At 38.1% G+C, this 12,113-nt stretch overlaps 1 protein-coding gene across 1 annotated transcript in view; it reads right to left on the bottom strand.

Annotated features, from left to right (window-relative positions):
• Positions 1 to 6,327, bottom strand: part of LOC107588099 (double-stranded RNA-specific editase B2-like) — a 59,812-nt gene extending 53,485 nt beyond the window's left edge. The window contains exon 1 of the mRNA XM_016276109.1: positions 6,319 to 6,327. Within this exon, the coding sequence (XP_016131595.1) occupies positions 6,319 to 6,327 (9 nt within the window). The remainder of the gene's footprint in view (positions 1 to 6,318) is intronic.
• Positions 6,328 to 12,113: the final 5,786 nt, after the last annotated feature.

The following is a 12,113-nucleotide window of genomic DNA, read 5'->3' as shown; positions in this document are numbered from 1 at the left end:
AGTAGTAGAACAACAGCTTCAAGCCTAAATTAAAATGTCACAGATTGGAACCAATTTAATAATTATATTAATTTATTATATTAATTATAGGATTTTAGTGATTTTGGAAATGTATGAATTTAGAAATGAAGTTGTTATAGACCAACAGTGCAAACAGTGATGCTTTTTTTGTGGGCGGAGCCTATCTGGTGGCAGAAAATGAAAGTTTTAAAGTAGCAGTCTTTGGAAGCCATGGCATAAAAGAATAAGAGAAAAAGTAAATTTGAGTTTATAATTTCAAAATTCTGACTTTATTCTTGCAATTCTGAGATTATATCTCACAATTCTGATAAGGAATGATAATCCCTGACGTCTGGCTTTTATTCCTCAGAATTGACAAACTCACTATTGTTTCGGCTTTCACCGTGGACGAAGCGGAGTCCAGCCCGGGGTCGTCACATGTGGTCAGTGGTGGAAAGAGTACTGAAAATGTATAAGTACTGTTACATTGCTGAAATAATACTCAATTACAAGTAAAAGTACTGGTGCCAAAACAGTACTTAAGTAAAAGTACAAAGTACTCCTCTCAAAAACTACTCTGAGTACTAGTTACTAGTTACTTTTTAGCCGGCGATATTTAATTAATTACCAAAAAATATTCATATCAAAGATCTATGTGGATAATAGCTACTTTGAACAAAACCCACTTTTATCTTATTGACAAAGTACGTGAATTAGTGGTCATGATACAGGAATTTCTAACTTCAATACCTTGAAAAATATCAGCATCAAAGTACACGTGAACCGGAAGTTGCAACTGACGTCAGTGTTGTGATGTATTTCCAAGTGAAACGGAATATTGAATAAAAGGCGGGGTTTTATTGTGGTGCACCTCCTCTCCACCTCTTGCTCAGAGCAGATTCATGGTTGTATAGTGGTTAAGAATATTTGCTCGTTACATCTGACATCACGCTTCACCGCTTAAGGGTCCTAACACTCTGCCAGAAGCCCCCCAAAAAACAACAAACTGTGCATATACACACTCACAATGTCATGTAATACTGAAAAATTATAACCCTAATCTCCATATTGAAATCCTGGATGGCCTGACAGTGATTCAGCTAAAATATTAGTGTGTGAGACACTGTGAGCACGGAGACTGTAGTGTGCACAGCAAATTTTTAAATGCTTAGTTTAAATATGTAATATTAATTAAATAGTGCTCATAAATGGCTGTTGAGATAGTATTCTCAAGTGAAATAAGTAGAGGCATGGACCCGGAAACAGCAGTCCTTACGTCATGACTTAACAAAAGGATTCTCCCCAAGCCGTTAAACTGACGTCATCAGGGCGAGAACGCCATTCCAGAGCGGAAGCGACAGCAGACATTTTTTTTTCCATTGTATTGACTTGCATGGTTCAATTGTTCACCACAAGACTAATAATGTGCACTAAAAAAGTAAAGGGTCATTTTTGATTTCATGACAACATTTTCAATACCATTGGCAAAAGTACCACATACTGTATACTGCCATATAAATATTTAAAAAAATTTGGTCCATCCATTTTTTCAAGGCAATCATTATTTCAAGCTTTGAAATTGGTTTAATCCAAGTCTTCTAAAAAGACACATTGGCTTTATATGATGAACAGATTTTAATATAGGCTTTTATCTACATACATATAAATATGGATCAATTACCATTACAAAAATCTCAATCTTAAACATTTGCTCATTCTGTGTATTTGGTAACGTTGTTGCAAAAGCTTACATCACAAGGAAGCTTGATTTCAAACTGAATTGAATTGACAAAAAAAGACAAGTACACAGTCAGTAATGAAATTATAAAACAAATGACCTCAATTCAGTTTGAGGTATTCAAGATATGACAACATTGAATTTTTATAAGCAGTGATTTAAGAGGCATATACAGTATGTTAGGCCTATTTATTTAGATAGAACATCAGATGGCTTTGAAAATATTTCTATGATAAATTTACATTGTAAAGAAATTAAAGTTCCATCTTTGATTGCAAGTTAGGCCTATTTGAGAGCTCGCATCCAGTTTTCTGCGATTACATGACTGTGTTCTCATGTTACAATAAAGCGCTCACCACATTTGCTTGGGAATGATTAAAATTATGCGGAATACCTGCAATCCCGCGCGGACATTCAGACTCGGATGCGTGTCAAACTCACTGTCAGAAAGGAGAGAGAGATGCAGCTTGTATTTGTGTAGGCTATATTCGGTAGATACTGGGAAAATGAGTAATGGAACCGTGTCAGATATTTCAGTATCTGTATCGAAATATAGATATTTATGATAACATTACCATGTAGTTTGTTTCTCCAAACTTTGAGTCCATAAATTACGCTGAGCTCCCTCACTGTCAGATCAGCTCTTCACCTGCTGCAGTGGCAGCTTTTCCCGGTTCAGATATCAGGGCTGTTATCGGTCCCTTCACGATCGGATATCTTTATTGGCTACTGAAGTGCCATCAAATGTTTGAATATCAATTCAAATTGTGGGTGTACTATGATTTAAAAGTAATGAAGTAGATTATTTTGCTTAATTTGTACTCAAGTACAAGTAAAAGTTCAGCTTTAAAAATATACTCAAAAAAGTACAAGTACCTGAAAAAACTACTCAATTACAGTAACGTGAGTAGTTGTAATTCGTTACCTCCACTACTGCATGTGGTTGCCGCAAGCCTCCTTCGTCGAATCTGCCGGGCGCCGCTCACTCAAGCCCAGAGGTGTATAAAGTGCCTGAAAGCCATACTCAAGTAAAAGTACAAATATCTTACCAGAAAATGACTTTGGTAGAAGTTGAAGTCACTGTTTAGAATATTACTTGAGTAAAAGTCTTAAAGTATGTGATATTTATTGTACTTAAGTATGAAAAGTATGTTTTTTATCTTAAATGTATGTAAGTATTGAAAGTAAGAGTACAAGTAAATGCAAAATGGAAAAGAAGCAAATAAATATATTTAAAAATTGTCATACACAGCTTGAGTAGCAAGATTGTGTTCAGTTTTAACTCTTTCTTCCATTTTGTATTTTTGGGTAAGAATAAGAAGCACTTCATCTGATACTTAGTGTCTTTCATTCCAACATAAGAAAACATTTCTGGAATCTGCATCTGAAATAGCATTTAGATGTATTTACACAGTTTATGTATCTCAGAGGGGACATGGATGCATTTAACCTGCAGTTACAGATGGATAAATAATGTTTTGTTTTTAACATAAAACGTTCAATACTGTTATTTGAAAAAATAGTCGAAATGTTAAAATTAAAACCGCCAGTAGGTGGCAGCAGGTGACTGTCAATGAGAGTCATTGAGATTCAACCGACTCATTCAAACGACTGATTCATTCAGAAACAAAGCATTTAACTCTGCTGAATCACTGAATCATTTTTTCGTCCGATTCGTTCAAAAAGCTGATTCATTCATAAGTAAACGCCATTGCTCAGAGACACAAAACAGTACTGTGATCTTGGTTTGGAACTATTTTCGTTGGCAAAATTGAGCGAAAACAAGCAATATTATGTCTAAAATGTAAGTCACTTATTGCTAACTTTATTGAACTTGTATAAAATGATTATTAAATTAGTTGTCATGCTGATATCTGCAGAAAAACAGTACTCTTTGTGTGATATAGATTAAGTGAACTATATTAAATTATATAAATATAAAAAGCATACAGAAGCATTTTTGCCGTCTACAATTTAGAATGCCTTAAATTTTGAGTTTTAATAGACTAATAAATCACGTGAATGCACAGATTTTTCTTTTTTGCTTAAAATAACTCAACAACTGCAGTCAAGGCTACAATATTTATCTTGCAGTAACATAGGTGCCTGCAAAATGCAGGACACAGCCGAATACTTTTTTTGATAATTAAAATGTGTTTATAACAAAAAACAACTGTATTCACATCATCTACCAAAATCATCATATTAAAGGCGAGAGAGAGAGAGAGAGAGAGCGAGAGAGAAAGAAAGAGAGAGAGGGGGACAAAATAATCACCGAATGGCAGGCTGGTGGACAAGGTCACCTTCACGTGTATGAAAACAGTCTTAATTCACTCTGCTGGGGAAATTACCATGCTAGATTAGTCAAAGTCCATGCATACTTTCTGCATCCATATATCAAAAGTGTGGCATTATTCACTGAAGCAGAAAGCGAGACACCTTCATGTTGTCGTTTCTCAATGAGAAAACCCAAAGTCCTGAGAAACCTACCAGACCTCTTCGGTTTAGGTGTTATTGTTCTGTATATGATTATTTCTGGTGCATAGTAATGCAATAAAACAGAAAAGCAAATTGGCTAATATAATGATGATAGTTTTTATTGTCTCATTTTCCATGCTAAATACCTTCCAGTGATGTTGAGCATATTATTAAGTAAATTGAACCTGACCATCTCAGTTTCTTCATATTCCTACCATTATTCCCCGCCATTATTTCCATGCAAAACTTCACGTCTCTCTATCATTCCACAATGTTTGTTTCCCTATTTCTGATCTTTAAAGGCAACATTCCTGTCCAACACTGCCAATCACACCTGATCTCTCTCTCTCTCTCTGACCCCGCCTTTTAACTACTCCTCATTTGCTGACCCTCATTCTGACCTCACCCTTTAACATTCCCCTTATTATGACTCTACACTTAACTGCAAGCAGCAAATCTCATCAAAGAGTTGACCCCGCTCTTTAACACTGCTGATCTCGATTTTCCACTCTTCTCAATCTGTCTCCACCCATCATTCTGACCCCGCCCATTAACACGCCTCCCCTCATTCTGATTCCAGTCTTTTACATTCTCCCTCATTCTGACCACACTCTTTAGAATTCCCGCCCCCATCTGACCTCACTATTTATCACTCCCCGTCATTTTAACACACTTCTTCATTCTGCCCTGATACTGCCCCTCATTCTGACTCCACCCCTTAATATAAATGGTGAGGACCCCTTACCATTCCCCTCATTTCCACCTATTTTTCACTCCCCCTCAATCTGACCCCACCGCTTACCATTTCCCCAATTGGGACCCCACCTGTTAAGACTCCTCCGTTCTGAACCCGCCCATTAACACTCCCCTTTTTCCTGACTCCGCCCTTTCACATTCCTCCCCCCATTTTGATCCCACTCTTTGACATTCGCCCTCATTCTGACCTCACACTTTACAATTCCCTCCCCATCTGACCTTACTATTTATCGGTCCCCTTCATTTTGACCTCTTCATAACACCCTCCATCATTCTCTCCTCTTCTGACCACACCCTTTAAGACTTTATCTCATTCTGACCTCACTCTTTCACTTTTCCCCATTTCTCCCTTTACATATTCTGCAATATTCCACCTCCCTTTCCAGACCGTGCGGTTTAATACTCCCCTTACTAGGGGTGAATCGATAACAATAACGGTGACAGTAAATTTTTTTCCAGAAATACTTTTGTCGTCAAGTAGTCCTTCGATCTCATATGACCAAATGTAAGAGCCTGCAATAACGCAGTTTGACGAGTGTGAGGCTGTAGCGATTATAGCGATGTGGATGACTACACAAGTTCTGCAGCTCAGTACTCTAAAGTCCAGTCACGTCACGTTTATTTATATAGCACTTTGTGCAATAGATAGCCTTAAATCAAGCATTAGGGTTAAATCAAGAACGTCTCTCTTGTCTGTCATCACATTTTTTGTGCCAATTATATGTATTTGTATTTAAAAAAATTAATTGTATAATAATTGTAATTACATAGTAGTAATATGATTTTCAAAAGCTGACGTGATTACACTCTAAAAAATGCTGGGTTGTTTCAACCCAATGTTGGGTCAAATATGGACTAACCCAACTGTTGGGTTACATTTTGGTTAAATTTTTAAATGAGCTTTTTAACCCAACAGTTGGGGTAGTCCATATTTGACCCAACATTGTGTTGAAACAACCCAGCATTTTTTAGAGTGTACCTTATTATATTTATTTGCTAGAATATGTTTAACTCAATATTTTAACTAATTGAAAAAGCTGAACAATCAATCAAATAATTGAATAGTATTAGTACTATTAAATAATAATAGTTAGATTAATCGATTATCAAAACAATTGTTTGTTGCAGCCCTACCCCTTTACTTTGCTTACTCCGCCCTTTATAACTCCCTTACTCCACCCCTATCTGCCTTTTACGACTCTCTCTTTCTCTCGACCCTGCCTTTTTATATCCCTCACCTTTCTGAATCTCCCTCAAACACCCACTTTTCCAAGTGGGTTTCTTTTTCATTCCTGTAAGCCTTTCCTTTTAAATATCAGCTGCAACTAGAAGTCCAACCATCTCACCTCACTCATGATTAGGCAGTGATTGATATTTAGCAGCATGCTGAGGTAATTTCTTCAGTCAAATACTCTGTGGTCCAAGGTTAACTATACTAGTGGCACGGTCAGGACCTGCAGTAGCACCAGCGTCGCCCTCTGCTCAGACTCTGATTTTTCCTGTCTTAGCAGGGTCTGTGCGTTGACTTGGCAACGCTGCAGATATTTGTGACTGCACTGAGAGATTAAGTGGCCAATCAACCTAACCATGCACTGCAATCATTCTACCTTATAATGTGGGCAGACTCCTGATGCCAAATCAGTTTGCCCTGCATTTATACTTCTGAAACCAGAGGAATGGTGATGAAAACGTGAAGCATGCAGACAAAGCGTTCGGGTGAGAAGGTATGCACAGGGCATGACTTTGTAAATTTCCTATGCAACCTTTTAGCTAGTAATGAAGTTAGGAAAGCACTGGGGGGGACTATGATCCCATGATTGATGGATATTTTGGGGTGACTTAATAAGTCTTGCTTCGTACCTGGATCTCATATTACTGCTTCAATGTTATATTGACTTTCACAGAGCATGCAGGTAAATCCCTGCAGGGAGTGTGTGTGCATGTGTGTGAGTGTGCCATTATTTAGAGATGTGAACAGGCATAGGGATGTGGGCAACAAGGCATGCAGCCTGGATGACGGTTCAATTTTTCATTTAAGAGGTGGTGGAGAAGGGTAGCCTGCAAGTTATTGTTCATATTTGCCTGGGGCATCACACTGCTATGGTCGGCTCCTCCTACGGAAAATTCCATCTGTGCCAGAAATGCCTTCCACCCACCGGAGTCTCCCTGTCCTTCTATTCCACTCCAAAGGTGAACCTTATCTCACTCACTCTTTCTGCCACTCTTTGTTGATCGCTTTCTTTCTTTACAGCTTGTTTGTTTCAATACAGCCGTAAAAGCTCAAATTTGATTCTAAATTTCCCCTCAAATCCTAATAAATGTAATGTGTTTGCATCTTGGTTGGTTATCTAAGTTTACAAGAGGTTTGGGCAAAAATGCCTTAAATGTAAAAATCTGAATTCATTCTTCAGAGTGATTCCATACGTTTATTAATCTTTATGTGTCTGTTCGATATATTTTATAAATTATATTTATTCATTGATTGCAATTCTAATTATATTCTAATCACTGTAATGAAGTCATTTAAATAATTAGAATAAAAAATTTTTTTCTTTATTTTGATTTCGAGGTGGTATGCTATTGTCAGATTTACTCTTAAATTGAATAACATTTGTAATTATTATTAAGCAATATTTTTTCTTTAAAATGAAATGCCAAAATATTCTGTAAATAAGTGTTAAAAATGTGGATACAATTTTCAGAAGACTGGGTTTTAGGGAGAAATGATATGAAGAGTTCATTTGCAAAAACCGATAAACGCCACTTAAAAAAAAAAAAAAAGCTGATTGCCGTGCATTATTCTCCACATATAGCGTGATCTGAACCCTAAACACGTTTTGTCAAAAAAGCCGGTTTTGTCCACTTTCAAGGCATCGTGAATTCTCGTTTTACTACAGAAGCCGACAAGCACCCTTGTTGTTATTGAACAGCAGCCGATAAGTCCATTTTAGCGAATCAGCGCGCTGTATTCAGGTCAGGTGACAAGGCTACTTTCACTTTGAAAAGACGTGCTAGCTGAGAGGAGTTTCGTCAAAGCTGACTAAAAGTGATCGAGGATGGATAATTTCGACGAACTTGATGAACCTGTGATATCTTCTTCAGGGCGAAAAAGGAAAATAAAAGCTGAAACGTTTTCACGGAACCTTGCAAAAGCAGCGCATTACAACGGTGAGGGAAAAGCTCCGTGTATTGAGTGTAATCACATCCATACAGTTTATGATCACAACAACAACAACGTTTGTCAGGCATCTACATTGTCATCCGAGGAGATTACAAAGATTAAACAAGTGTTTTTTTTAATTCTAAAACATAAAATGTGGAGTTATCTGCTTTTGCCAAAAAACGACTGTTTGAGTGATCTGCTTTTGCTATAAAACAAACTTTTAATATGTAAAAAAAACATACTTTCAATGAACTTTAATTTAGTAAATTATCTGTATTTAAGTTATTATTACTTAATCAAAACAACCCAACTGCAGTTTGATTGATATTAACTGGAATGCGCAATAAAAAAACGTGATTTCTGAAAAAAAAAAAAATGGAGTTATCGGTTTTTGCAAATTAACTCTTCATATTTCGTTATAGAAAAGCTGCTGCTACTAGTTGCTGCAATGAATGTTGTTAAAGGTAGTTGCTTCAGAAAGAAAGAGAAAAACCTCAGGTCTTGAGAGCAGTGTGACCGCGGCAGAGCTGGCAGCGGTTGCTATCAGCAGGGCCCTGCGGCACAGGAAGACACCCTACAGGCAGTGGTTTGAGCGCCATCCAACCCTCAGATCTCCAGACTACTGAGAAATCGTCATACAAAGCTCAAACACACATGCACAAATGCTCGTTCCACCGGCCAGATGATGCTGGATGATTCTGTGATGGAACCGAAGGAATATTTCTAATTATATGTGCATGTTCCCGTCATCATTTCTAAGAGACTCAACAGCCAACGCCGTAGTCTGACTTTCAAGAATTTCCACAAGGAAGTGCATTTCTGGAACTAAACTAGTGAGGCAAATCCTCTTAAAAATCCTTTAAAGAGCGTGGCGAGCAGGAGAAAGGAGAAGTTTCTCTCCGGCAAACATGTGCAGGTTGTTTGGCTGCTGTAGTAGGAGAGGAAAGACAACATTCTCCCTGTCGGCTCTGTGCAGGAATGGGCTGAATACTAATACAGCACAAGAAACACACACACACACAGGAGAGCTGATTCTGACATACAATCATATAAATGTGCATACTTGAGGAGAGAAAAAGTCACAAACACCACACAATAAACTGATTAGCCGCATACATCCGTGAGTGATTCTTACAAACGAAGGAAACTCCATTAATCATGGTAAAATCCCTGTAATGCGAGGTCATGAGTGGCTTATTGCTTTTCGAAAATGGCAGCAATATGACAAATGTTCATTAATTAATTACATTTATAGGAATGATAAACAATTCTTCCAATAAGTAATATAATTAGCCAAACTATAGACTGTGTATGTACTGTATGGCAATCAAAACTTGGTGCAATTAAAACAATGTAATTAACTACAAAATCACGTAATTCAATTAAAATTTACAATTGATTGACATCACTATATGTTGATTACATTTTGACTTCATATGGACACACAAGGGATCAAAAATACATTTTAGTTCTCTAAGAAAAAAAAAAACATTATTTCCCTAGTCTGATAGCTATTTACATATTTGACTAAATAACAGAAGAATGGGTCTGAGGATTGTTTGTCGATTTGCTCTGTGCTTTTTTCAATCTCCTTTGGGCAACAGATTGAATTAATGTTTATAGACACTACCATGTCATACATGAGGAAACTAGAGATTGTGCAAAATAACAATACTTTTGCAATTTAGCTCTATAAACACATGGAAAGTAAAAAAAAAAAAAAAGAAAGAAAAATAGGACGTGTGATTTTTCCAATTCCGACTACTTCAGACAGGATAATAACAAATGCAAATTCTGATTAAACTGTTTTGCATTTTGACCTAGTATGAGACCTTAAACTCCAATAGCAATGGTGCTTCAAGAAAAACCTTTTGAATGCAAGTATAACAAACCCTGCTAAAAGTTTCACTTCTATCAATAAAATATGCATCCAAAAAACTAAAATATCACTGAAAATGTTCAATCATCACAAATTTCTCTTTTGTTAAACGTTTACATAAGTATTTTCCTATATATGTCCTATGTGTGCATATCTGTCTGTCTATATTTATTTGGGGCCCCTAGAGGCCCCCAGAAGCCCCATACATGATTATTATAGAAACATGGGTGTGGATTCATTTGACACAGTGTAGTGTACTGGAGTTCCCTTCCTAGGCACCAGAAAATTATAGAATAATAGGGGTGCATCATTTTGACTAAGGGTAGTGTACAGAGATCCAGCGTTGGGGCCCCAGTCATATCTAGGCATCTGCTTATTTATAGAAACATTGGAGTAAGCTCTTTTGACTAGGGGTAGTGTACAAAGGGACCCCAGACCTAGTTAAGCACCAGAATGTTATAGAAACATAGGAGTGGGTCATTTTGACTGATGGTAGTGAACAGAGATCCTGTATGGGCCCCAGCACCTGATTTTTGCAGAAACATGGGAGTGAGCTGTTTTGACCTGGTGTAGTGTACAGAGGCACCTGGGGGCCCCAGACCTATCTAGGCACTAGAATATTATAGAAACATCAGGGCGGGTCATTTTGACTCAGGGTAATGTACTGAGACTCTGCATGGGGCCCCATATGTAGACATCTGATTTTTGTAGGAACATGGGAGTGAGCTCTTTTGACCGGTGGTAATGTACAAAGGCACTTGGGGGCCCCAGATCTATCTTGCCACCTGATTTATGTAGAAACATGGGAGTGAGCTATTTTGACCCCAGGAAGTGTACAGAGGTACTTGGGGGCCCCAAGTACCAGAAACATTGGGGTGGGTCATTCTGACTGAGGGTAGTATACAGAAATCCTGCCATATCTAGATTTTTGTAGAAAAGTAGGAGTGACCTATTTTGACTCAGGACATCTTGGGGGCCCAGACCTATTACCATAATATTATAGAAATTTGGTAATTAGTCATTTTGACAAGGCAGTGTACATAAATCCTGTTTGGGGCCTCAAAGGCCCCTAGAGGGCAAATCTAGGCATCTGATTATCACCTGAATAGGGGATGAGCCCTTTCGACTCAGGACACCCTGTGAAGGCCCCTGGGGGCCCCAATCATACCTAGACTGCAGACAATCTGAGAGACATGGAAAAACATGGCACTCGGTATGTCACATATTTTTTCAGAAAATCTACTTTATCATTTTGTGGCCGGGGTTTCAATTACTCACTTAAGTGAATCTGTTTGCAAGGGTCAGGAAAGGTTTGCTGTCAACTCCACATAAAAACAATTCCCCCACTTACTGCATGTAGAATGAATTGAAGCCACTTAAATGATAGAGAGTGCGGTTTTGTAATAGCAACAAGCTGCAATACAATAAGACAAAAAGGTCAATACAGTAACGTCCACCAAGCATCATCACGTGAGAGTCTAAGGCACGTGTCGGACATTACTGCCCCCAGTGACTGGCAATAACACAATCTAAAAATTCTCACCTATCAGCCAGCCATATGAAATCCCTCTTGCTTGACTGAAACGTGACCAAGCCCTGGCAGCAGGGAATTTTGACAACTCGTAATGTGTTGAGTGTGATAAGGAGCAGGAATCCAATTATTTTGCTTTCCCAAGCAGTGGTCAAGAGATTCTCTCTCCCTCCCATCAGAAGTGTGGAGGATTTATAGGTCACATATAGCACAACCAAAGTGCTGAACGTCAGCACATAGCAGGGAAGATACGGTAACTGCATTGTATGCTTCCTGTGTGTCACTTCCTGAATGATGGCTGAGGAGAACAGGGGATGAATAAGTGATGGGAGGTGCTATCACTGTCATCAACCAATCACAAAAGTGCTGATACAGACTCTCATACTCAGAGCGATGATGTGGAGGTCTCTCGAAGTTCAGTGGTATCTAACAAGAGCAGAGCTTTGCCATCACTACAGAGCCATTGAACAGGGTTACACAAGGCTGACGTGACACCAAGAATCAAAGGAGTCATCTCACAAATGAGAACGAGAGTACAGTGTACAGCTCAGTAAAGTACTGCATTTGG

This window comes from Sinocyclocheilus grahami, unplaced genomic scaffold (assembly GCF_001515645.1).
Source record: "Sinocyclocheilus grahami isolate Dianchi unplaced genomic scaffold, SAMN03320097.WGS_v1.1 scaffold98.1, whole genome shotgun sequence".
NCBI lineage: Eukaryota > Metazoa > Chordata > Actinopteri > Cypriniformes > Cyprinidae > Sinocyclocheilus > Sinocyclocheilus grahami.
Note: the sequence above shows the minus strand (reverse complement) of the source record. Positions and strands in the feature narration are given on the sequence as shown.